This window comes from Balaenoptera acutorostrata, chromosome 4 (genome assembly GCF_949987535.1).
Source record: "Balaenoptera acutorostrata chromosome 4, mBalAcu1.1, whole genome shotgun sequence".
In the NCBI taxonomy this organism is placed as follows: domain Eukaryota; kingdom Metazoa; phylum Chordata; class Mammalia; order Artiodactyla; family Balaenopteridae; genus Balaenoptera; species Balaenoptera acutorostrata.
Genome location: NC_080067.1, coordinates 139,546,447 through 139,573,918, shown reverse-complemented (window position 1 = coordinate 139,573,918; position 27,472 = coordinate 139,546,447). Strand labels below are relative to the sequence as shown.

Sequence of the window (27,472 nt, the reverse complement as noted above, 5' to 3'; positions counted from 1 at the left end):
CCAATGCAGCCAAAAATAAGTAAGTAAATTTATAAAAAAACAACACCACCACCACACTGAGAAAAAGCTACGCACAGAATTTGTAAGACATGGCCTGTATGAGAAGAAAAAGACCTAAAGAGAACACTGAAAGGAATGCAACGAAAGATTAAAGTTAAGAGGACTACAAAGGCAAATATCAGTGCTGACAAAGATTAAAGATGGTGTAAGGGCTCGATCTGTGACAATCTGGCAGATTTTCCAACAGATATGTAGTTAATAACTACATATTTAAACAAAACTTTTTCCAACAGATATGTAGTTAATAACTACATATTTAAACAAAACTGAGTGGCCAGTACAAACATGGGTTTTCTATACTATTCATTCATTTTATATTATTAAAAATTATACCCAGAGACCCTGTAGTACATGAGTGTGTGGATAAATGGTTCTCTCTACCTAGAAGGCTATACTATAAACCAAGTTTTTAAGCAGGATTTGGCTTGATGGATACGCAGCTGGATTCAAGAGAAATAGGGGGATGATCTTACAGCCAGCAGTCAGGAGCTAAGTGACCACAGTAGGCCACTTTCTTCCTCTGAGGAAGAGAGACATTTGCCAATCTGACCAGTACTGCATGTTCCAGGGCTTGGGTGAACCCTGCTGCAACAGTACTAGAGATGAAAACACATCTCTCCCTGGGCGCCATCCGCGTCTATCCAGTGTCAGTCTAACGGTCTTCACATGAGGCTCTGGATTGGCTTTGGGCATTTCCAAGGCCTACGGTCACACACTTTCTCCACTCTGCCCCGGAACTTCAGGGATACGGTTTCAGTGGAGGGAGGCAATGTTTCAGGTACACAAAGTGGCAGGTGCTTGTAATATTCAATTTGCATTCGGCAATGGCCCTTCCAAGGAGATAACCAGGGGTAGGGGCCTTGCACTATTTTAGCTTTGCTAGCGCCTCGTTATCAAGGCCTCAGTACAAATGTTACCCAAGGAATGCCTGAAGGCTTAAGGCATTCCTTGACCATCCAATCTAAAAAGCCAGTCACCCTGTTCTGTTTTTATATCTATTTGAATTTGCCTTATCCGTTTATTTTTGTTTTTTCTTTGTCACTTACACTGAATATAAGCTCCATGAGAGCAGTGACCCTGAATCTGCCTCCCTGTCACCGGCGCCCGGAAGAAAACGCCGAACCCGATTGCCTTTAATAAGAATTTGTTGGGCAGTGAGTTGCTGGATAGTTTGGGGAGGGTCGCTACGGCAGCAGCCGCTCGAGCCACTCTAGAGAGGCGAATTCGAATCAGCCCCCACGAAGGAGGACGGACACTTTCCCTGACTCCTCAGTGTTGAAAACCGGAGCAGAGGCAGCAGACACCGGGGATCAGCGATCCGAGACAGCCTCTTCTGAGCGCTCCAGACCCGAAGCAGCGGGAGGAGTTTCCGGAAGTGGAGACTGGGGGCGGCGGAAAGGCTACGGAGGCTCGGAGCTGCGGTGGGGGGACTGCTGCGGGGCTGGGCACCTGTGGGTTCCCACCACCCCACCCATTCCCGACCTAGCAACCTCTTTCCCACCCACCCATCTCCCTGGGTGGAATCTTCGGCCGCAGGCGAGCCGACTGGGCGGCCAGCGCTCCACTCCGCCGGCTGGTCTGTCTGAGGGTTGCCCCGACGACAGCCACTTCCGGGAGCAGGGCTCGGCGAATCCGGCTCGGCGGGTGCGGGCGGGCCCCGGAGGCCCTCCCGGACTGTGTGGATCGTTGCTCGGCAGCACCTGCTCCCGGGAGTGGAGGGCGGGATCTCCGCGCACCATAGCTTCCCCAGCCTCGGGGTCTGACCTTGAGCGGCGGCCCTCAGACTGTTTCTTTGTTGCTCCTGGCCACAGCCACTTCCGGGAGCGAGTGCAGTTCCCCCAGCAACGCGAGCCCCGGAGGCCCGGGTTTCCGCCTCCCAGCGGCAGTTAGTCGGTCGGTCGTCGCTGTTCGCCGTTCATCCCGAGCCTTCTCGCCGCCTCGGCGGGACCTCCGGAGCCACCATGGTTCTGCTGCACGTGAAGCGGGGCGACGAGAGCCAGTTCCTGCTGCAGGCGCCGGGGAGCACGGAGCTGGAGGAGCTCACGGTGCAGGTGGCCCGGGTCTACAACGCGCGGCTCAAGGTGCAGCGCGTCTGCTCAGGTGCGGCCCGGCGGCGCGGCGAGTTTGCCGGCTGGGTTGGGGTGGGGGCCCGGACCGCGAGGGCCCCGGAAGGGAAGAAGAAACCGGGCCATCTGGGACGAAGTTGGGCGGGACCCACGAGGCTTTCTCGGGCAGGCCGGGGCCGAGGGTCAAGTTTGCGAAGATTTGCAAAGATATGCGGCAGCCGGGCTTGAAATGGGACAGCGGGGTTCGCCAGAGATGCTTCAAGAGCTGGCGGACCGCGAGGAGAGGCTCCCGGAGCCGGCGGGAGGGCGCACCCCAGGGTCTGGGAGCCGGGATTGGGGCGCTGTGAGCAAACCGAAATAGACCCTGTACAGAGGACGCAAGAGGCACAGAAGGGAGCCGGAAGCTTGGGCCCAAGAGCAGGTGTAGTGGATTTCAGCAAGTGCGAGAGGTGGCACGACCACTGGGCCGTTTTTTCAAAGTGAATTTCCTATTTTGAGACTTTGGAGGTAGAGCAGTTTCCGGTGGTGGGCCCCCCACCTTCGGGATGGCTTTCAGAGGTGAGAAACAGTGAGAGAGCCTTGGTGTTCTTGCCTCTCTTGGTGTTCCCTTCTCCAGGAAGCAAAGCCTGATTCTCTTGTTACAGTGTTTTGGTCACCGTCCTCTCGACACTGGAGCAGTGCCGTCCAAGGGAGCTTTCCACCGCGATGGAAAATGTTCCCAGGTTGTGTTGTCCAGTAAGGTATCCACTAAGCACACGGGGCCGTTGAGCACCACCAAGAAACTGCGTTTTTTATTTCATTTCATTTCAACTTAAATCCAAGTAGCCACGTGCAGCTAGTCACTGCCACATTAGGCAGCACAGTACTTGACAGGATGCTACTCCAGGTGTGGTCTAGGGTGTGATTGTGTCTATAATTATACCACGTGATTTTTGTACCATGGAGAACTCCTTAAGGGTCATGGTTTCTACCTTTATGGGTCATACGTATAGTTTCTTAGTAAAATTTACTGACTCCAAAACAAGCTCGATTAAGTGTTATTTTAAAATGAAAGCATTTGGGGAGAAAAGGGCCTCAACTTCTTTTTCTATGAAATTATCCATTGAAATGTGGTGCTGATTGTTCAGGCATGTTAGTGAACTTAAAACCCATTCATTTGGGACTTCCATGGTGGTCCAGTGGTTAAGATTCTGCGCTTCCAATGCAAGGGGTGCGGGTTTGATCCCTGGTGGGGGAACTAAGATCCTACATGCCATGCAACGTGGCCAAAAAAAAAAAAAAAAAAAAAACCCCATTCATTTAATCTACAGTCCTTGTTATCAGCCGTGGTTCAGGCAGACCCCAGTGCTATACCCACCGAAGACAGGGATGAATGAGACCAGCTCCTTGACCCCCAGATACTTACAGTCTGCTGGGGAGAGAGACAATAGGTATCCCATAAATAGTCCATTAAGTTCCACCATTTGTTCCATAGTATTGTATTATTATAGGCCACCTGGTGTCTTCACACAGTGCTATGGGAAGACTTAGCTCCACGTACCTCTTTCATGTGAAAGAAAGAAGGGAGAGAGAGAGAGAGAAGGAAAGAGAAGAAAGAAAGAAAGACAGTTTTGCAAGGCTGAAATGTGGATTCGTTTTGGGATGAATGTATATGGAATAGGAAAAATATAAAGCATGCATTTGAATAGTGAACATGATACTAGAAAATCAAGGTCTTGTCTCTGCCACTGTGGAAGGGCATGAGCTGCCTTATATCCTCCCCAATGATCAGATGTACATAAATCCTTTATAAAGTATTTATATGAAGTTTTATATGCAGTAGTTGAAGTGTGACCAGAGCAAGCCTCAGGTGATACAGCTGCAAATTAGGGAAGATGGGGATGTTGATAACGGTCTGGCCTACCTCTCAAGGTTAAATTAAATGAGGTAAGCTATGTGAACGCGCTTGGAAAACCATAACGCCCTATGTGGATGTGTATTCAGACCGTCAGTGAATTTGAATTTGTGCCTCCTGAGTGCCGGGAAGTATAACATAGCACAGAGGGTTAGAGCACAGAACCTGTAGCCTGTGAACGGTGGGTAATCACCCAGACTCTCTGCTTCGGTTGACCTAGGACAGATTGGTGAGCATTTGTCAGAGGTCAAGGACAGGTCGGGCACATAGCAAGTGGCATCAAAGTGTTTGTTAAATAAAATAGCCAATGGGCAAGACGCTGGACCACTAGGGAGCTTACATTCCAATGAGGTGTAAGGTGTTACGATGATGACTACCGTATGTATTGTCTAACTTTCTCTTGTTTTTAAGAAATGGAAGAATTAGCAGAACATGGCGTGTTTCTCCCTCCCAATATGCAAGGACTGACTGATGACCAGATTGAAGATTTGAAATTAAAGGATGAATGGGGTGAAAAGTGTGTCCCCAGTGCGGGTTCAGTATTTAAAAAGGATGATATTGGACGAAGGAATGGACAAGGTAATGCAGTATTTTTCTTCTCTCTGCATGCCTGAGTATAGCAATAAGTACGAAAGCAGTTCTTTAAGTTAAAAAATTGACCTCAGTATTTATATACAAACTTATAAAATGCTGCACCATATAACTACTTGTAAAACACTAATCCAGAACGAATTAGGTGGAAAAGAAGGCATCTGTCTTCTTGCTCTGAGTTGCAGCTAGCTTTTAAATGTGATAGATGAACCATAAGAAATTACCATTTTTGTAGGCAACAAGTGGTTGAAAATCGGTATTTTCATGTGGTTCGACCTAATAGTTTGAGGGGATAATCATTGATAATGTATTGAAGGGTGTGTTTTGTTACAGTTTGCAGATCAGGGTTTATTTAGAGATTCTGTGTGGAAGGAGGAAATAAATGTCAGCCCAACAGTCTCCACTCGAATTGAGGACATGCCTCTCTTTTGTACAAAGCAGCTTAGGACATGCCAGAACACTGAAGAAATTCCTCTTGTTTTAGTATGTGGTTGTTTGTGTGGAATTGGAAGGAGAAAGGGATGATAACCCGTTTTGATAGCTTCTTATACCTTTTAACCTGCATAAAAAACTCCATTTAAAAGACTATAGTTGGGACTTCCCTGGTGACACAGTGGTTACCAGTCCGCCTGCCAATGCAGGGGACACGGGTTCGATCCCTGGTCCGGGAAGATCCCACATGCTGCAGAGCAACTAAGCCCGTGCGCCACAACTACTGAGCCTGTGCTCTAGAGCCCGCGAGCCACAACGAAGAGTAGACCGAACTCGCTGCAACTAGAGAAAGCCCGCGCGCAGCAATGAAGACCCAAGGCAGCCAAATAAATAAATATATAAATAAAGTTTCAACTAGAGAAAGCCCACGTGCAGCAATGAAGACCCAATGCAGCCAAATAAATAAATAAATAAATACATAAAGTTTATCATGGATTCTTTAAAAAAGAATAAGATAAAATAAAAGACTATAATTGATCAGTTAACGAACACCTAAGTATCTACTATGCCCTTAAAACACTATTAGGAGCAAAAGAAATAAAGTATCCCTATAAGGCCTTTGCATGCTTAGAAATTTTTTTTTTAGTATTGAAGATAATAGGAATTTCTAGTATTATTTCTTTTGAATTTTAACCTAGAAAATAGTTGGTTGTCTTCCACATCTTTTCATACCTAAACCCATTCTCAATTTGGAGAGATCTTTTGCTTTTTAGGAGGAATTGCATCAATGAAAAAAATAATGGTACTTGTAAGAACAGTTAACAGTTTATTTTTACCAGTTCATTATTCATCTTTAAACCAAGATAGTCTTAATCACTTGTATTTTAATACAGTTTTATATTTCTAGTATTTTCAGTGGCTATGTTTTTTTTTTTTTAAAGACATTTTCTTTTTTTTTTTTAATATTTATTTATTTATTTATTTATTTATTTATTTATTTATTTATTTTTGGCTGTGTTGGGTCTTCGTTTCTGTGCGAGGGCTTTCTCTAGTTGCGGCAAGCGGGGGCCACTCTTCATCACGGTGCGCGGGCCTCTCACTATCGTGGCCTCTCTTGTTGCGGAGCACAGGCTCCAGACGCGCAGGCTCAGTAGTTGTGGCTCACGGGCTTAGTTGCTCCGTGGCATGTGGGATCTTCCCAGACCAGGGCTCGAACCTGTGTCCCCTGCATTGGCAGGCGGATTCTCAACCACTGCACCACCAGGGAAGCCCCAGTGGCTATGTTATTTATGAAGAATATGAAGTTTGAAAGATTTCTACCTAATTTCTTACAGCCAGCTTTCCTGTATCCCTCAGCTGAATTCCATTCTTGTACTTTCTCTCATCTCACTTCCTCCTTGACTCAGACAGAAGGGATTAAGATGTTTAAGAAGAGTTTTAAAGATGACTGTCTCTCTCCCCCTTCCCTTTTTTATTTTTATAGCTCCAAATGAAAAGATGAAGCAAGTTTTAAAGAAGACTATAGAAGAAGCCAAAGCAATAATATCTAAGGTTAGCTTTTTAAATGAAGCCTTTCGTTCCTTTCCTTTCTCCCCTCCCTCTCCCTCTCTCTCTTTCCTTTTCTCTCTTTCCTTCTTTCTTTTTCTTTTCTTTCTTTCTTTTTTTCTTTTCTTTCTTTCTTTTCTTTCTTTCTTTTTTTCTTTCTTTCTTTCTTTCTTTCTTTCTTTCTTTCTTTCTTTCTTTCTTTCCTTTCCTTTCCTTTCTTTCTTTTCTTCCTTTCTCTCTCTTTCTCTCTCTCTCTCTCTCTCTCTCTCTCTTTCTCTCTCCCTCCCTCCCTACCTCCTTCCTTCCTTCCTCCTTCCAGAGGCAAGGGAAACAAGCATGTTTGGGGTGGGCCCTAGCTTTTCCTTTTCATAATTGGGACAGTTGTCCTCAATCCTCCCAGTTCTTTCAGGTCTGACAGAAATGGTTATTGGCTTGTGTAAATGTGGTTCACGTACGAATTGATGCATATATGATTTTGTTTCCTTAACTTTTTCTTTTTTAGTTGAAGTATAGTTGATTTACAATATTGTGTTAGTGTCAGGTGCACCGCATAGTGATTCAGTTGTGGTTTTTTCTGATTATATTCTATTTGAGGTTATTACAAGATATTAAATATAAGTTCCTGTGCTATACAGTAAATCCTTACTGTCTATTTTATGTGCTGTAGTTTGTATCCCTTAAGAACTAATGAAAGTGGAATGGGGAGATGCGAACATTGTAACCACACGCTGGATCTACAGATACCTGACTGACACAGCATGCGTTTATTATGAATTCGCTTTCTGTAATTGTCTTAAGTATTTACACAAAAAGTATTTCATTGAAGGAGAAACATACCATTGACATGCATATACTGTGAGTCTGGAGGAAAATGATTTAAGGATTTTTCAAGAATTGAACGTTTTTTTCAGTCGCTGTTATTTATGCGTTGCTGATACTAGTTGCTCCCGCCCGCCACTGCAGGCCTTCTCACTTGATAACTGCTCTTTCTTCCGTTCCTCTCAATGCACTGGGCGTAACTGTCATTTCTAAACCAACATTTCCCAAATTCTTCAAGCTCTTAACTACTCCTTTAAGTGCTTCAGGAAAGGCTGCCCTTCTGCCTGTTAATATAGGAAAGGCTCTGGGAAAGCCTACAAGGAAGGCTTCGGTTCGATCCAACGTTTGCAAAACGCATTTGACTGCAGAACCTTTTTTTAGAAGGATAGATAATAGCTAGTAACGTCTAGTCAAACGGGTACATCTCGGAGCACGTTAGGAGAACAGTGGCCTGGACCCTGCTCTTGCTTCTGTGGATATCCTTCCTATTCATCTGTATCACTTCTTCCCTTTGCCTGTGTGTATTTTTATACAGTCATGTCATAGTTGAGAGAGAGGGGTTTCCCAGGGGCTCCAGTCGCTTTGCTGCAGCGATTTGCCCAAAATTGCAGAGCTCTTGGGTGGCCAGGCCTCACTTCTCACCCGGGGCCCATCCACGCTGCTTCCAAAATGCAGCTGGCGTTGCTCTCGCCTCCCTAGACCCTGCCCTGCGGGGGGCACTTAGCCCTGTGGGTCAGAACCCACTGGGCAAGCAGGGAAGGAAGGGTTCAGGTCCCAGCAGCCCCACTGTGACCAGCCCCTTGGCCCTGGGCCTGGGACTCCGCCACCATCGCTCAGGTTCCTCAGGGGGAGAGTGGAAGACGGTGGAATATGGAAACTGGGGCTCCTTGGGGTGGGACGATGGTGTCCATGCCGCCCCTCTTCCTGGGACCCACCCTCTGCTGTGAGTGGGAGACCCGGACAGCGGGGAATCTCTGTCGTCCTGAGGCCGCACCGTGAGGTTCTGTCACCCAACCGTGGCATCTGGTGGGGAATCCCCGCCCTTGACATTGGTGGAGTTTTTGTAGAAAATGACCCCGTGGCGCCCCCTTTCTGCGTATATTGGTAGTGGGGGGTGGAGCCCTCTGAGTGGGACAGCTTCCCTCCGGTGACCCCAGATCCGGTAGATCTTCACACTGTCTCTACGGCATGTGCCCCTCATGGGAAGGCCTGATTTATTTTATGGGGATTTATGACTTGGAAACAATTTCATAAGCCGCCCTGGGAGTAGGTAAGGCAGGAATATTACCTCCATCTTACAGATAAGAACGTAGGTTTAGAGAGTTTAAATCTGGGCCTCCAGGGCATTCTGCCTTCCTGGGGTGCATCAGCTTCAGGCCATGGGTGCTGCCTGGCCCCCTGGCCCCCCGGGACTTGGGCATCCACGCTGATGGTCCGTGTTGTACCAGGTCACAGGATGCCTGCATTTCCTCGGAAGCAAGGATTTTCATCTCCCTTCCGTGTCACTTGCCTACAGCTCGGTCAGGTTATAACTCACAGTTACTCAGAGCAGCTCCGTCTCAGATGTGGGCCCTCATGTTGCCCTCATGGTGCAGGATCAACCATCCTTCCCTGCCCCCTCCCTTGCCCCCCAGCCCCTTGTCAGCGTGCCGAGGGTCCCCGATAGCCCTCTCCCCTACCTTGCCGCCCAGCCCAGCGGGGCCCGATACGGCCTCTTCCAGCTCTGGGTCTCTGCGTGGCCTGTGCTCCTGGCCTGACCTCCTGTGCTGAGCAAGCTCTGACCTCATGGGGACTGCGGGCCCGCTGGCCCTCCCCCCAGCCTGCCTCAGACCCTTCCTCTCCTTGGGCTCCTGCCCTCTCACCGTCTCCGTGGGCAGCTTTGCCTCCTGCTTTGACAGTGAGGTCGAGGCCGTCTGGCACAAGCCCTCGGTTTTCTGTCCGCCCTGCAAACTGTCTCTTCCTGCATCTCTCTCGTTCTTCCCTCGAAACTCTGACCAGTGTCTCTTGCCCCTGGGCTCTCCCACTCCAGCTTGGCTGCATCCCCCCTTCTAGAGACCCAGGAGGAATAATGCCTTTAGTCTCTCCCATCCCGTGGCAGCATCTACTCTGTGAGCACACTCGGGCCTCTTTCCTTAGCCTGAAATCAATCCTCTACAGCTTAACCTTCCACCTGCCCCCCCGACACTCGCCTCCCCCATCTTCCCACCCCCAGCAGCTTTCCCAAAGGAGAGGCCCCCAGATCCTCGGGCCAGACCCTCCTGGGTTTCTCAGAACCTGGCCTCTGTTTTCTTCCGCCACAGAAATGGCCACCTCAGGTCCCCCAGTGACCCCCTCCTGCAAATCCAGGGGCTTCTCCTGTCCGACTGCTGGACCCCTCTCTGTCTTTCGACCACATCCATGAGCCTCCTCCGTCCTGGTTCCCTCCCGGTTCCTGGCTGCTGTTTTCTCTGGCTCTTGCCTCTGAAATCTGGTGTTTTTCAAAGTACTTTATCCTGACTCACTTCTCTTTTCTTTCTGCTCTTTCTTCCTCGGCATTTTATCTTCTCTGCCAAATACAGATTCCACTCTCCGCAGATAACTCTCAAATCTCTGTCCTCTACCCCAGCATCTTCCTTTACTTGCAACCTGAGTTTCCAGCTGCTTTCTAGAAGGTTCTACCTGAAAGTCCAACCAGCACTTCAAACTCAAGTTTTCTAGACCCGAGCTCATTGATTCTTCTGCCCTGTGTTCTTTACCCAAGAGGAAGCACTTCCTGCAGACTTTCCATTTCTACTAAGAGCCACTGCTGTCTCGGTTATCCAGGCTCAGTGTCACCTTCGTCACTTCCTCTCTGTCACCCGTATGCCTTAAGTCTGGTCCTGTACCGTCCACTCCCATGGATTTAAGATGCATCTTAAATCCAACCCCTCCTTTCATTTCCATGGTCACCACTTTATTTAAGGCTCCCCTGATAGCCTTTGTGTTCAGACACCAGCTGGGGGGCTTGCACCTCAGCTCTGACCCTAACTACCCAGAGCTGGCACGGACCCCGCAAGCTAAAGGGTGAGGACCCCAGCCAGGCTTGCCCGGCTTCAGGCACCAGGTGACCTGCACTCTGTCTGACTTGGCTGCAGATTTGGAGGTTCCCACCACCCCCCTTCAGGTTCAGTAATTTGCTTGAATGATGCACCGAACATGCTGCAAGTGCTGTGTTTCCTGTTTTGTTATAAAGCATACAACTCAGAAACCGCCGGATGGGAGAGACCCATAGAGCAAAGTTAGGGCCAGGGGCAGGGGGTGCAGAACCTCCACGGCCTCCCCTCTCCGTGGACCCCGGGCACTCACCTTCCCGGGCACACACCTTCAGTGTGCTCTCCACCCAGGAGCTCCACTGAGCTTCAATGTCCAGAATTTTTGTCAGGATTTCATTGTGTGGACCTGATTGGTTAAATCAGTGGCCACGTGACTGAGCTCCTCTCCAATCCCCTTCCTTCTCCAGAGGTGGTGATGGTGGGGATGCGGGGGCGGGGGGGTGCGTCTGAAAGCTCCAACCTGCTAGTCCCAGCTTGGGCTTCCTGGGGAGACCACCCCTCCCCAAACTATCCAAGGGTTCACATGGATCACCTCGTCAGCATGAACCCAGGTCTGCTCACGAATAATGACAACCCTATCACTCAGGAAATGCCAAGGGTTTTTGAAGCTCTGCACCAGGAACAGGGGACAAAGACCAGATACACTCTTGATTACGTCACACCTTTCTCTGCACTCTTCAGAGCCTGCTACCAGTCTCCCCCCGCCTGGGTCCGTTCTACAGCCACTGCAAGATGAGTCTCGCAGTGTCACCACTTCTTCCCAGAGAAGCCACTCGCTGCCCATCGCCTCACTGTCAGTGCTAACTCCTCAGCCTGGCGTTCACGGCCATCCCAAAACAGGCTCCAGCCTGGCCGGCCAGCAGTGTCTTCCCTTCCCCGAGCTGCGTGGGCTGCTAGCTTTTACCTGCTTTTCTTTGCTGCTGCTTGTCCTGAAGCACTCTGTTCTCTGAGATGCCGTCCCCTCTGCCCTGTTTCCTGATCCCCTCTCGCATCTGTACCGCTGGACTGGGATTCCTCCCCCCAGAGTGTCCTCTGCACTTCACCCCTCTTGGTGCCGCTCATATCCTGCTTTATAACCTAGGTCGTGGTGGCCATGGCTCAGCCCCAGAAATAGACTGTAGTCACTTTGGTAGCAAGCCCCATCTGATTCTTTCCGTTGCTCTGGCAGTATCTGGCACGGGTCTTGTACAAGAACTTGATTGATATTTGTTGAATTGATTAGCCGCATCGTAGATAACAGTGCCTGTAATCATTTTCAGAAACATGTGGAAGCCAATGTCTGCGTTACCATGGAGATGGTGAAAGACGCCTTGGACCAGCTTCGAGGTGCAGTGATGATTGTTTATCCCATGGGGTTGCCGCCATACGATCCTATCCGGATGGAATTTGAAAATAAAGAAGATCTGTCGGGGAGTCAGGTATGTGGCTCTTGGGGTTTCTTCCAGGTGAGTTCATTCCCTCCCCCAGCCCCCAAACAGCAGAAGCCCCTCAGATTTGACCTTTCTCTGCTGATGTAGTTTGTTGCTTTCCATCTTGCTAGACTAGGCTTCAGAGCAGAGTTGTGAATTCAGGGGAGGACCCCAAGGACGTGCTCCTGGTTGAGGGCTTGGCCCACACACACAGGGGTGGCAAGAGACAAGGGAGTCACTGAAAACATTCCCATTTTCTTTGACCAGTGGGAAGCCAAAACCCTAATTTGTGCCTGTTTCTACCCAAACATATTGGTCCCTTTGCATGGAATTTTGTGTTCTAGCTTTATCTCTTTTTTTACCTCCCCCAATACATTTATTTATTTATTCATTCATTCATTCATTCTTGGCTGCGTTGGGTGTTCATTGCTGCGCATGGGCTTTCTCTAGTTGTGGCGAGCAGGGGCTACTCTTTGTCACGGTGCGCAGGCTTCTCATTGCAGTGGCTTCTCTTGTTGTGGAGCACAGGCTCTAGGCACGCGGGCTTCAGTAGTTGTGGCTTGCGGGCTCTAGAGCGCAGGCTCAGTAGTTGTGGCACACGGGCTAGTTGCTCCGCGGCACGTGGGAGCTTCCCGGACCAGGGCTCGAACCCATGTCCCCTGCATTGGCAGGCACATTCTTAACCACTGCGCTACCAGGTAAGTCCCTAGCCTTACCTCTTGCTCCTTATTATTTTCTTAGCTTTATGTTCCACTTTCCTTTGTTTTTCTCATTTCTCATTTTTTCATTCCTTATCCTATGGGACAGTATCTTTTTCTCTGAGCCATCTTAAATAGGCAGGATATGCAGAAGCAAACGAACAGCCCCATTATACCTATACAGCTCTTCCTCAATTTATGATGGGGTTATGTCCCAACAAACCCAGTGTAAGTTGAAAATATTCTAAGTTGAAAATGCATTTAATACATTTAACCTACCGAATATCATAGCTTAGCCGAGCCCACCTGAAACGTGCTCAGAACACTTACATTAGCCAACAGTTGGGCAAAATCATCTAACACAAAGCCTATTTTATAATAGTGTGATTTATTGAATACTGTACTGAAAGTGAAAAACAGAACTGTTGTCTGGTACGGACAGTTGTATTGGTTGATTACTGTGGCGATCACAAGTTACTGCCGCTGCCCAGCATCACGAGAAAGTCTCATACTCTACATCACAAGGCCGAGAAGAGATCAAAATTCAAAATTTAAAGTGTGGTTTCTACTGAATGCGTATCACTTTCACACCATCATATAGTCAAAAAGTCATTAATCGAACCATCGTAAGTCAGAGGCTTTTGTATTTAAATACCCAGCAGGATCCCCGTATTCTTCCCTGGCAGTAACCTAAAAATCCATCTAAGACGGACCTTATATCATGGATGAGGGTGCAAATGAGATAGGATACCCGCCACTTCCCAGAAGTTACCTGAGTCAGGGTATGAGTTGAAACTAACAGGGAAGGTGCTGAAATGAGTGAGGGCTTTGAGTAGGGGGGTTAGTGCTGCCCGTGGGGGAGGGCAGGGGAGGGCAGGGTGCTGGAAGCCTGTCCCACTTCCGATGCTGGGAGGAGCATTGGCCAGGCTCTGTGCCCCCAGGGCCGGGCCACACCCTTGGCCGTGTCCTGACTCCCTTAAAGCTGGTTCTTACCGTGACCCCAGGCAGCACTCAGTGTCATCACAGAATCAGAGGCACAATTGTGGTGGGCAGCGAAGGAGCTAAGACGAACAAAGAAGCTTTCGGACTACGTGGGGAAGAATGAAAAAACCAAAATTATCGTCAAGATTCAGCGGGTAAGTACTGTAACATGTCACTATTTTTTACTTACTTGCAAACTGATAAAAGTTTACATTAAAGCTGAAAGATTTAAACTCTTGTGCAGACACTTTAATCCTGCCGGTCCGGGCTTGAAGCCAAACTGTCTTCTTCGTGGAGCAACAAAAACATGAAGGAAATATGGATCGATTGACAGTATCTGGAGTTTGTTTTAACTGGGGGGGAAAGGAGAGTATGCTGCGTTCATTTCAACTTTAAAAATGGGGCTTACAAGTAACTAAAAATGTTTCTGGAAATGAAAAATACGGCCCAGAGCACTGATCTCAAGTTTTTCTGAGTGCTGATAGTCTATGAATGAGGCGGAGGGCTGGAGACCTGTAAGGACTTCGTGTGGAGCCATATACCTGCAGGCTGCTTTGTTCTGTGCTCTCTCCTAAATCATCTCTCCATAGTTTTGGGGCAACAGGGTCCCCCCACGATTATCCCTACCCCTCCCTCACTGGACCTGCAGTGGCTGACTTGGGAATGGCTGTGACCAACACGTCACCACCCAGCCTCCACTGGGAGGGCCCAGGGCCAGAGCGAGACTGCCCTCGTGATTCGCTGTGGATGATCAGGAATGCATGACCTGTTTATCTTTAGCAGTCGGTAAAGGCAGTTGTAAGACGTGAGCTGTAACTTCCCGGGTCGTCCTTATAAGAACGCCTTAATCCGCAATTTGCCGTCCCTCTGTCTTTTCAGAGGGGGCAGGGAGCTCCAGCGCGAGAACCCATCATTAGCAGTGAGGAGCAGAAACAGCTGATGCTCTATTATCACAGAAGACAAGAGGAGCTCAAGGTACCGAGTGACTGACGGCTTCTCAGCAGAGCTGGCGCCCGGGGCGTTCACCCGCTCACCCCCATGCCTCACTCTGGGCACGGGGGCAGCTCGGGGGGCGGTGGGTTCTGCAGGATGTGGTGAGGGCACCTCCTGAGCTTCAGCCTCGCCAGGGCTGCGGGCGCCCTGCCCGGTGTCCACCTGCCTTAGAGTCTGGAGGTGTCCTGCTTCTGGGGAGGTGGGGAGCGAGGAGGTCGGTCGTGGGTTCTGCAGAACGCTTTCCTGAAATGCCTTCCTGAGCAAAACACGTTTATGTCCAGAAATTGGAAGAAAATGACGACGATTCCTGTTTAAATTCTCCGTGGGCAGATAACACTGCTTTGAAAAGACATTTTCATGGAGTAAAAGACATAAAGTGGAGACCAAGATGAAGTTCACCAGTGGATGAAGCTTTCTAAAATATTAGCTCACCTTTCTTTTGGCAAAATAATAATAATAATGAGTAAAAAGGACACCCACAGCTCTCTTTGAAAGTTGTTGAAATTTCTGGTTTTCCTAGTTGTTTTTTCAGTTTGAATTTTCAAAATAAAAGTTATTCAAGGTTTTAGAACTTAATAAATACATCCTCAAAAGAATCCGCCTAAACTATTTTTATTTCAGGACGACTATCTACTAATCTGAGGTTTTTCTTTGGCAAAATACGGAAGATATAGTTACAAACATTTTTTTCTTCCTGATTGCTTTATTTTATATTCTCATAACAGCTGTTGTATTGCAGGAGGTTGAAAGTACCTTTTCTCCCAGGGATCTGCTGTGCAAGTTGGCCGTCAGTGGCCACTAGAGGCCGCCCGTCACTTCCTTACCCGCATTTTTCCTGGGCCCTCCCTGTGGAACTGTCAGAGGCCCAATTCTCAATCTTGTTTCAGAGACTGACAGGGGGTCTAACTGTAGCCTTGTGTCTCCCAACTTCAAAGGTGAAGTTCACCCCCTGGCTGAGACCTGGCTGGTCTTGTCTTCCAGGTGTAAAGGCTGCACCTGTGATGGAAGTTGGGTGGCCAAACTAGACTAACCTTGAAACTGGACAAATTCTTGTGTAGTTTCTGGGCTTTTCCTGAAAACAAATGCAGATGCTGGTAACCGATGGTGCTCCCCGTGGGCTCACAAGAGCCTGCAGCTCTTGTCGTGCTGAGGTCGGTACCGAGGCTGACAGATGCAAACGTTGTTGGCTCGGTGACTGTCTGGCCACAGGACACACTGGCTCACCTGTCATCCTGACTGGTTTTCTAGGACATCTTTGATTTTAAATTCTCCAACTCATCATCTCTGCAAATGCTGACGTTTCAGCAGCTCAAGTACATCTCAGATTGTGCAGCCAGAAGTGGCCTAGACGTCTCGTCCAGCTACATTTGGTCTGTAGAAGACTCTTCCCCTAGTTGGAGGAAATGCATCACGCTCACTCTGAGGAAGAGTGAGGTGACAAGGACACTCCCTGCGCTGGTCTCCCTGTGCCCACTTCTCCTCGCCCACCACAGTGCTGGAGCCCCCCCTGTACTCACACAGCCACAGGGATGGGGCTGGGGGCGGGGCCGGGACCCTGGGTTCCCAGACCCGATTCCATTGTGGAGGGTGAGGACCGTCCACGTCTCCCCCAGCCCTTCACACATCAGCGAGACCCCCTCAGAGTGCCCTCACCTCGAGCAGAGGCCTTGGCCCCTTGCAGAGACTAGTCCCCCTGGAGAGCATCCTGCACAGGTTCTCCTCCCAGAACCTTCTGCAGCCTGTCCTCATCGCCCTGCAATCTCCAAGTCACTTAGGGCCCCTGCACTGACTACCTACTAACATTTCTGCTGTCCTCAAAACAGCATTTTTCTAAAGTGGCTTGTAACTGACTATACGTCCTGATTGTGCCTTACTCTTCTGATCGTCAAATTTTGTAAAATCAAGTTTGCATCTGTTTTCTTTTTGACTTTCATTCCTATTTTATTTTTAGCAAAGTAGAGTTATTATATTAGTTTCAGGTGTAACTTTCATTGTAATTTTATTTTTTTTCATTATAATTTTAAATGTCTCTGTGGAAAGCTTCTGTCCTTGGATGATACAAAGTTTGCAATAAGACCCTGTGATTTTATGTGAGGAGCACCCGCTCTTGTCAGTGCACAGTTCATGTGCCTGCATGACGGCCATACTGGACTTGCAGAAGACGATAAGCCGCATGATCGCAGTAGATCTGCTTAAGAATCACTATTTCCATATCGTTAGGAATTCTTCTTGACTCAATGGGATTTAAATGCTTTCTGTGGTCATGACGGTTACTCTGTTGCTTCACATGATCACCGGAAATTGTTAACCAAAGGGCCACTGGCTTTTTTTTTTTTTTTTTTAGATTTATTGATTGATTGATTGCTATGTTGGGTCTTCGTTTCTGTGCGAGGGCTTTCTCTAGTTGTGGCAAGCGGGGGCCACTCTTCATTGCCGTGCACGGGCCTCTCACTACCGTGGCCTCTCTTGTTGCGGAGCACAGGCTCCAGACGCGCAGGCTCAGTAGTTGTGGCTCACGGGCCGAGTTGCTCCGCGGCATGTGGGATCTTCCCAGACCAGGGCTCGAACCCGTGTCCCCTGCATTAGCAGGCAGATTCTCAACCACTGCACCACCAGGGAAGCCCAGGGCCACTGGCTTTTGAGTACAGAAATCACTACATTACTAACATCACACTACAGCCCTTTATTGAATAATCAAGTAAAACGCACAGTCCTCTCCTCATAACCCCTGCCCTCTATCCGTTCTGACATAGCGGCTCCTTAGAAGGGCAGTACGGGAGCTGCCCCTTCACGGCCGTCTGTCTGTAAGGAAGGGGGGCAGGCAGTCCCTGGGCGACTCTGTGCTAATGTGGGTTGATTCACTTCGCATCCACCCCCTGAGAAAGGTGGTGGTGACCTCAGATGGGTGGCCTGGCTCATCCGTGGTCGCCTGGCTAGTGAGGGTAGAGCCAAGGGCCACTCCCAGGACTTCCCAAGAAATCAACTTACCAGCAAAAGTCATCTTGCCAAATGGCAGGCTATGGATCAGCTTAAGTATGCAGGCTTCGGCTTGGTGTGACGTTTTTTTTTTTAATCCCATACATCTGTGGATCAATATCACGGAAACGCAGTGCATGTCGTCTGTTGCCAGGCTGGGTCTGCGGTTTTGTCCTACATAACTTGTCTTCTCACACGGTTGTTTCAGGGAGACCAGGAATGCTCGTAATAAAACTTGTCACCACCCAAAACCCTTTCCACCGGCAAACCGAAACCCCGGGCAGTATTTCTGTCACAGGATTACTTTGTTCCTTGGCAACCGCTCTGCGAAGACTGTGCCGTCAGGCTTGAAATCAGCCGCCACAAGCTGAGGGCATGGTGGCCTTGAGCAGTTGTCCATGAAGCCTCAGGAGACCACCTCCACCGCCCGCCCTTCGTCACAAGATCCCAGGGGTCGTCACTCTGTTCCTCCAAGTCCACTGGCCCCAGAGAGAGTGCCAGGAGAGATGTCATTGGTTCCCGAGAAAAGTTCAATACTGGATGTCAGAGTACGGAGCTGTTTCCCAGCTACCAACGTGCTAAGTGCTTTACGTGTATTTTCTCATTTACAACCTCTCGACAGCCAAATCAGGAAGAAACTAGTGTTATCATTTCACCAATAAGGAAGCCAAAGCCCAGAAAGGTTCTTTTGCCCAAGGTGAAGCATCTAAAAGCCCACCTGCTTGCCCCAGAATCTGCCACGAACTATACGGTAAGTTTCCATGTATACCTCGTGTAGATGCTAAACCACGTGCTAGGGAACATCGGGGAGGGAGCGTCCACGGAACACACCCCTGTGAAGGGCCCCAAGCAGGAGTGCTCTCTCCAGGGTGGGCACACGGCAGCCTTTGATTATTTTACTTAGTCTGAGGCCGATAGTGATGGGATTACGGGTCCTAAGACGGCTTTGGTTCACCAACCACTGAAAAGGGGGAAAGCTGTGTGAGCCCACCCATGAGATGCTTTAAGCAATTAGACACTTGGCTTGACTCTGAAAGCACCGCCCAGAGCGATGAAAAGAGTCTGGGGTTGTGTCCCAGCTGGAGAAGGGACCCCAACCTGCTCTCAGGCCCAGCACACGCGGGTCGTAGGACACTTTGCCGTAGGATTCTGGGCCACACTAGTATGGATTCAGAGGTTGTTGGCTGAACAGATTCCCACAGGCCAAGTCCCAAGCTATCATTACTTTGAATAGATTGAACTCGCTGCATTCAGACCAAGAAAATGACAGCCACAGCTGTCTTGCTGTTCCAGCCATGGGACAGGATTCCAGCATCGTCATGAAATGCAGAACGGGAAGTGCCAGCAACTCCGTTTGCAGTTTTGTCACCTAAATCCCTGATCCTACAACCGTCTGTGTTGGGTGGCAGCCCTGCTCTGCAGCCCCAAGACCATAGCTGTGTCCCTGCCGTTCCCCTGACCCCACCCCAGTGCACTTGGTACATCCGCCCAAGGTATCCAATGCGTTCTGTTGCTTTTCCTTGGCTCGTTGAGAGAGGCCATCGAACTGCAGGTGCCCAGGTGGCCTCAGCACAGGGCTAATGAAGGTGAGGATGGTACCTGCGCCTTCATTCTGCCCCTTCACCTGTCATATCATTTTTTGTTGTTGTTTTTTAATATTTATTTATTTGTTTGTGCTGGGTCAGTTGCAGCAGGCAGGCTCCTTAGTTGCGGCTCACCAGCTCCTTAGTTGTGGCACTCAGGCTCCTCGGTTGTAGCATGCAAACTCTTAGTTGCGGCATGCAGGTGGGATCTAGTTCCCTGACCGGGGATCAAGCCTGGGCCTCCTGCATTGGGAGCACGGAGTCTTCTCCACTGCGCCGCCAGGGAAGTCCCTGTAGCATCGTTTTGAAACAAGACAAACCCCGCCTACGAGTGGGTGATGGGACTACAGGGCAATAAATGCCCATGGGTCTCCTCTGTCCCCTCCTCCCTGCCTGCTTACTCTCGCCTCCCCCAGCCCCACCCCCAGACAAAGTAGGCAGGTATAATAGCAGCATTATCCTTCCGTTCTCATTTCTCATTTCGCCTCTCTGTTTGCATTGCGCTGGACCAGGTCCCATAAGCTCAGAGCAACTGTATGTTTCACTGGTAAGTCAGCAAAATACAAGATGCACTCAAAGCTCCTACTGGGAATTCCCTGGTGGTCCAGTGGTTAGGACTCCCCTGGTCGGGGAACTAGGATCCCACAAGCCTTGTGGAGGTGGGGAGTGGCTCCTGCTATCAGAATCCTGTGTTGTAACTAAATCACTTATTGTAAAATAAAAGAGATGGAGATAAAACGACTAAGGGCATTAATATGCAAATCAGAACCCCCAAACTGAGAGCTACTCTGAGTTTAACTCTTAGACCTTCACAAAAGGAGCTCAGCTCACGTGAACAGGTGTCCACCTTTTCTTGCAACTATTTCCAGATCTGAAAACGCTTGGCATTTCTAGAGGTAACTTAGCATTGAACTGAGGAGAGAGTTTTCCAGTGGCACAGCTGTTAATTTTTCCCTGGGAGGTAAATCTGATTTAAGTTATTGAATATAGGATTTTAGTAGCTTTACGCTAAAGGAAGTCAAAAATTGGTGCACATGTCTAGAAAATAAATGTCATAAATTGACTGTTAGCAAATATAATTTAATCTAATAAAGTTCAACTGAAGCTGTCTGTATTAGAAAATTCACCCTGAGCTGAGATGGAGGAAAAAGGAAACATTACCTGGCCTAAAATAGCAATTTGTTAAAAACAGAGAAAGAAAGGGAGAGAGAGAGAGAGAGAATTTCGGAGTGTGTGGACATCCCATACTTGTTGAAACAATTAAGACCGAGGAATTGGGCATTTTTCTTTTTCTCAAAGCAATACGTTTCCTATAATGCTTCAGAACAGACTACCATGGTTAGAATCTATCCCTCTGAGCGACTTTTAACTCAGTCTTTTTTTTTTTTTTAACATCTTTATTGGAGTATAATTGCTTTACAATGGTGTGTTAGTTTCTACTTTATAACGAAGTGAATCAGTTATACATATACATATGTTCCCATATCTCTTCCCTCTTGCATCTCCCTCCTTCCCACTCTCCCTATCCCACCCCTCTAGGTGGTCACAAAGCACCGAGCTGATCTCCCTGTGCTATGCGGTTGCTTCCCACTAGCTATTTTACGTTTGGTAGTGTATATATGTCCATGCCAAGTAAGTCAGAAAGAGAAAAACAAATACAGTATGCTAACACATATATGTGGAATCTAAGGAAAAAAAAAAAAAAAAAGGTCATGAAGAACCTAGTGGTAAGACGGGAATAAAGACACAGACCTGCTAGAGAATGGATTTAAGCTGTGTAACTCAGTCTTTATTTGCATGTCCGTCCCCTGAACGGACTGTGAGCTCTTAGCGGCAGAGACGCTGTTTTACTAGATTTTGACTCTTTCCCCGAAAAAGCAAGTAGTCTGACACTTCTTCCGACCTTTCTAAAGAAGGTGAGGCAGATGTGGAGTGAACAGACAGCACTTCCATCTTAATTCAAGAGCTGCTTTGCCTTTTTGCTCATTGATTATCGAAAGGGGGGATGGGGCCAGAGTCGGGCAAGGCGGGGGAGGGGGGAGGTTAATTCTTTGCCAGTCTGCGCCTCGGCGTCAGTGGTAAGGTTCCACAGTCACCACCCTCCGCCGGGCGCTCTGGTTTTGGCTGGAAAACGCTCCTGCTCCCGCACGCTGTGGCTGGATGTGGACTTTCCTGGTACAGGATGCAGTTTGGGGATAGCGCTCGGTTTACAACCTACCGTGTGTGCCTCTGTCACCACCCAATTTTTGGCCTGGGGAAAGTCCTCCGTGAAAGTCAGCCTTACAGCTTTTGTGACTGGGGAAGCAATGACAGGATCAGACTTTCACTTTCGGAGAGGGGTCTTCAGCAGAGCGCGGGAAGTTCTGTCATCACACAGAGCGCACCGTATGTAATCGATCATCTACATTTTTTTAACGAAAACATTTTAGGGACAAACATTTATAATGGATCTGTTCCACCCAGCACCGCTTGCAATGGGGCACACAGGTTCTTTTTGTTCCTGGAGGCCTCCTCCAGGCCTGTGTTTCTCCAAAGGGCTGTAGAACTGCTACCAAATAGAAAATTCACCAAATATTCACAGAACATTTTCAAATAAAAGAGCAATGTCTCTGGGAAGCTTCCTGCTGCGTATGTGGAGCTGAGGTGTGTAGACACCCACCCTACCCTCAACCCAGGGATGTATCTTCCAAAAGGGGGATGAGGCACCCTTCCCCCGGAGACAGTTTGGGGGCCTGGACCCTCCTTTGACCCAACAGTGTCAGATATGCTGCAGGACAATTGTTCCTTTAGAGCTTTCCTCACTCCAGCTGAAATCTGGTCCTGTCTTCCTAAGGCCACCTCACCCACCTCACATCTCTGCACTGTCCCTCCCTGAGGTCAAGTGGCCACTTCCGGTTACCTGTCATAGCTCCTGGTGAGGGGAAGCCCTACCAGCCAAGGCCCAGGGAACCCAGAGTGGCTTCCAATCAGCACCCAATTATCAGGTTTTCTTTACTTTTTAAAATGCCTATTTAACTCTAAAAATAGTATGTGCTTAGTTTTTAAAATTTGGGGGAAAAAGAGGGAAAGAGTAAAGAAGGAAATTTAAAATAATACCACCCTCCAGGGAGAGGGTGTTAACTTTTTTTAATCATGAAAATTGAAATTTATCATGAAAGTACAAAAAATAAAAATTAAGATAACCCCCCAAGTACACAACCACTCAACTTCAAAAGTGATCAATGTTTTGCTAATCTTGTTTCCTCCATCCTCCCAATGCCCCCCTACTCAGGTCCTTCAAAGAAACTTCCAGACGTCATTTCACTTCATCTGTAACTTTCACTGCATCTAACAGATTTGCACATAGAAGATTCACAAAGAAAAATTTTAAATTTCCTGAAATATACAAATACAAACAGCATTGTCTGATCACAGTGCCAAAAACAAAAACAAAAACAACTAGAAATTAACATCAACTCCACCAAAAGGCCCTCATCCTGTAAATTAAACGCATACTATTAAGCTACTCTTGGGAGAAAGAAGATTTTTCAAAACAAAGTTGCATAATTTGTAGAAAGCAATTATAATGAAAGAAGAACATTACAGAATTTATGGGATTCTACTAAAACAGAATCTAGAAAAATACACAGAATTAAATACCAGAAACCATAAAAATGAAAATAAATCAATTACACATCTAAATAAGGAACTAGTAAAGGAGCAACAGAGTAAACCAAAGAAAGCAGGAGGAAGGAATTAATGAAGTTCAAACCAGAAATTTAATGAGTTGTAAAAGAGTGTAACTAATAAGTCAAAAAAGTGGTAGTTTGAAAAATCAACAAAATTGGAACACCATTAGCTGGCATAATTTAGAAAAGGAAAACCACAAATACACAATGTAAGAATGACAAGAGGGACTTCCCTGTCAGTCCAGCAGTTAAGATTCCTCGCTTCCACTGCAGGGGGAGGCGGGTGGGCGAGGGGTGGGGGTGGGCACGGGTTTGATCCCTCGTCCGGGAACTAGGATCCTGCATACTATGCAGTGTGGCAAAAGAAAAAAGAAAAAAAGAAATGACAAAAATAACCGAACAGAAGAATTTTTTAAATTAAGATAATATTTTGTACTAGTTTCGGCAAATAAATTTGAAAACAGATGAAGTGGATAAATTTTTAGGAAAATAAAATGCACCAAAATCAACCCAAGTAGAGATAGAATATGTACACAGACAACTTCTAAGAAGACAGAAAACTCTAAATTCACACATACAGAATCACCAAGGTATGAAACCTTTAAAGACCAATTAATTGCAAATTTGCATAAACCTTTACAGAGCATAGAAAAAGAATGTAAGCTTCTAAGTTACTTTTATGAAGCTAATATAATATTACTATCACAACTGACAAAGACAGTCCTATATCAATAATAAATATTAAGGCAAATTTTATTTATTTATTTATTTATTGGCTGCATCAGGTCTCAGTTGTGGCATGTGGGATCTTTCGTTGCGGGGTGCAGGCTCTTTGTTGCGGTGTGTTGGCTTCTTTCTGGTGGTGGCATGTGGACTCCAGAGCGCATGGGCTCTGTAGTTGTGGCTCACAGGCTCAGTAGTTGCGGCACGTGGGCTTAGTTGCCCCACGGCATGTGGGATCTTAGTTCCCCAACCAGGGATTGAACTGGCGTCCCCTGTATTGCAAGCAGATTCTTAACCACTGGACCACCAGGGAAGTCCCAAAACAAAATTTTAAAATAAAAATATAAGGCAATTGAATCCAAAAATGCATTAAATATGATATTTCACAACCCAGTGGGATTTATTCCAGAATTGCAAGGATGGTTTAATATTAGGAAATCTATCATATTAACGGAGCGAGGACAAAAATCATATGATCATGTCCATAGATGCCTACAAGGCATTTGACAAAATTTAACTCCCAGTTGACTCCGGCTGTAAACCACAAACCACACTGTACAGATGATTTGCGTCCTGCCACACTTCATCATGCTCTTAGACATTCTTCCGAAACATGACAAGGATGAGGGTCCACGGGGGTGCTCTGGAGGCCCCTCTCCCTGGGGAGGCTGAGTATGGAGGGTGAGGTGGAGGAGCTCAGGTCAGACAAGGAAGCAGGGTTGACCGCAAATGTGCAAGCAGTTGAGGAGGAAACAAAGACCCGCAGTCCAATATCAAGCTGGCAGGTTTGGTGTCTTCCGAGGCCTCTGCGCTGGGCTTGCACGTGGCCACCTTCTCTCTGTGTCCTCATGGTCTTTCCGCTGTGTGTGCACATCCCTCACGTCTCTTCCTCTTCCTATAAGGACATGAGTCCTATTGGATTAGGGCCTCACCCTTATGACTGCCGTGTAAGCCCTGAAAACTAGGTTTTCTCTTTTTTGTAATGCAAGTGCCAGATTTAAGCTCTGATTGAATAAACACATTGCCAGCCACAGGAATAGATAAAGAGCCAGGCCACCTTCCCCCACTAAGGCTCCTTTGTTTTAGAGATCTTGATTGACTTCAATAACTGACGACTTTGGGCCACTTGTTTTTTTTTTCCCTTCCTTTAAATTCCTGCTCTTATGTTTGGAACTCGGCAGTAGTGAGCCCATGAAACCCTAGGCCCCCAGCCTCACCCCTATAGAAGGAGAACCCCGGGCCTGTGCTCACGCGCTCTCTACCCACAATCTCGCGGAGTGACCCCAGGTGTGCTATGTAATCTCCGGGTCCTGTAAGTAATACATAGTTTTTTCAGAGTTTCCTGATGGTTATTGCAGTTTGATCTCACACCGATTGTGTTAAATGTTTACAAGGACCGGAGGACTGAAGCCTGTTCTCTGGAGGAAATAAAGAAAATATGTTTGGAGGGAAAAAAAAAAAAAAAGATTATGATTGTGTCTTGCAATCATAATAACCACAAGGGCTTGTCCAGCCACAACATTGGTTATTAGCAGGCTGAGACTGGCACACAACAATGACCTCATTTAACCTTGTCTCCAAATGCGGTCACATTCTAAGACGCTGAGGGTTAGGGCTTCACCATATGAGTTCTGGGAGGACACAGTTCAGCCCACAGAGGCTCTGTCATTTCAGAGCCACCAGGCTTTGGATAATTTTATTAACATTATAGGCTTCAGTCTCCTCCTCTATAAAAGGGAATAATAACATCGCCTATTTCATCCATTAGGACTACAGTTGGCTGCGTGTACCAGAGACATAATCACAGTAACTTAGCCAGATAGAGGTTACATTTTTCTCAGGATCCAACTACTTGATCCAAATCTGTCCTGGTCAAAATTGAGATCTGGCATCTCCATGTGTTTCTGATGCTGTGACTTTGGGCCTTTTCTGGCCCTGGAGGGACTGCCCCTCCCAGGGTTAGCTGATTCCTAGAGACAGCAAACAGCTCACCTGGGAGCACACCTCTTGTATACAAACCAACCAATCCAGAGGCAGACAGTTCAGGGTTGGGGCAGCTGAAGACCCAGGCTCCTTCTGGCTTCCTGCTCCATTATCCATGGCTTGAAGCTTTCTTCTTCATGCTTGGAAGCTGGCTCTCATGCCTCTAAGCACCCAACTTTTATATTAGGCAGGAGGACAGGGGAGGGGCAAGAGGCAAGAAGCTGCAATGTGGATGCCACTTGTGTCTGCTCCCTCCTGAAAATGTTCCTAGGGCCTCTTTCCTTTATATCACATTGGCTAGAACTGGTTGTTTCAACAATGTTAGCTATTAAGGAGTATAAAGTGGTCAGTATTTTAGCCAGGGTCATTGCTACCTTAAACAAAATTGGAGTTCTGCTAGTAAGGAAGAAAGGGAAAGTGAATATTAGATAGTTAACTACTCATATCTGCCGTACCTAACCTCAGGGTTGTTGAAGGATTAATTGAGATAATTTGTTTGAAGCAAGACAAATGAATAGTGGTGATGATATAAAACTTAGCCATGAATTCAACATGTGAGGTCCAAAAACATCAAATGTGTAAAATGTAGGATTGCATTACTGCAAGACCAAGGAAAGGAAAATGACAAGGCTGGGCAGCCAACTGGCTGAGCATCTCAGGGTCCACCTACTTGATCCAAGTCTGTCCTGGTCAAAATTGAGATCTGGCATCTCCATGTGTTTCTGATGCTGTGACTTTGGGCCTTTGCTGGCCCTGGAGGACTGCCCCTCCCAGGGTTAGCTGATTCCTAGAGACAGCAAACAGCTCACCTGGGAGCACACCTTTTGTATACAAACCAATCCATCCAGAGCCCACCCCAGTGACCTCCTTCACTGAGCTCTCACAGGACTCTCACACTCAAGGCCACTTATCTCCCTGCCCTAATCACCCAGGGCTAGGTACCAGACAGCCCTACCCTCCAGAGCGTGCTGGAATTATTCAAACTAGCCAGTCTCAAGCCTGCTTACCCTGCCTAGCCCATTCCTTCCAGTTAAACCACAGTAAAGGCTCTGTTCACGTTTCCCCTGCACTCCCTCCATCTCCTGACCGACCCTCGTGCTTCCCCGTGTGGCCCTGCATGGGGCGGTGTGCACCCTCCTCTTAGGAACTGTGAGTAACAAGCTGTCTTTTCAGCAGCAGTTGTCTCCTGATCTGCTGCCTTCACTACCCCCAAATAATAATACAACCGATGTTTTAACAGGAAGAGGATAACACAAAAATATAGGCAAGTACAGGCAGTTTAGAGAACTGCTCACGCCTGGGGGCGTGGCTGAGATCCTGGTGTGCAACTCGGCCTCAGGTGGACTACCTGCCTCTGCCCAGCTCTGAAGGCGCCGCTTCTCCCCTCGATACAGGATGCACAGGAACGCGGACGCCGGCCCCTGCCTCCGGGCGTGGCCCTTCTTGGCAGTTCTTCCCCACATCACTATCTGACCCCTGCCCCACTGCCCGGTCCCCACGCACCCCACCCTGGTCACGAGGCTGTGGGGTGCAGCGACTGGACCTTTGGATTCCCAGAGTGTATGCTCTATCTGAACCCATATTTGGGGAACAGAGGGGGAAAAAAGGCTGCTAAGTTTAGAATCTCAAAGAAAGGTTCACAGCTTGTGAACCCAGATGCGTTCGGGCTGTTTCAGTAAAAGGAAGTTTATATAAAGCTGTGGGAAATATAGCACTTCCTTGGATACAGACACAGCCCAGTTACATATGAGCTCAAGATTTTGCCATCGTGAGAAAGAGTTTCAATAGCTGGAGACCAAGCAGACTCCCAACAGGAACGTGTGGTGGCCAAGTGAAGTCAGAGGAATGGGCTGGTTCTCAGCGGCCCTGGGTCCTCGGCTTTGGGGAACCAAGTGCTTCCCAGAGTGCTGGAGCTTGGCTGGGTGCGGGGAGGTCATCATAAAGCAGGTCCACGGGGATAACCGGGACAGCCATGTCACA

At 47.9% G+C, this 27,472-nt stretch overlaps 1 protein-coding gene across 2 annotated transcripts; it reads left to right on the top strand.

The window, feature by feature from the left end:
* Nucleotides 1-1,458: 1,458 nt before the first annotated feature.
* Nucleotides 1,459-15,155, top strand: CFAP298 (cilia and flagella associated protein 298). Of its 2 annotated transcripts, XM_007183698.3 has the most exons (7): nucleotides 1,459-2,160; nucleotides 4,432-4,599; nucleotides 6,527-6,594; nucleotides 11,738-11,896; nucleotides 13,590-13,721; nucleotides 14,446-14,541; nucleotides 14,841-15,155. In XM_007183698.3, the coding sequence occupies exons 1-7, from the start codon at nucleotides 2,022-2,024 to the stop codon at nucleotides 14,949-14,951; spliced, it is 873 nt and encodes a 290-aa protein (XP_007183760.1). In that variant the 5' UTR covers nucleotides 1,459-2,021; the 3' UTR covers nucleotides 14,952-15,155. The 2 variants fall into 2 exon arrangements, with proteins under 2 accessions (XP_007183760.1, XP_028022758.1); XM_028166957.2 differs by lacking the exons at nucleotides 1,459-2,160; nucleotides 6,527-6,594 and having other exon boundaries at nucleotides 4,522-4,599.
* The last annotated feature ends 12,317 nt before the right edge of the window (nucleotides 15,156-27,472 follow it).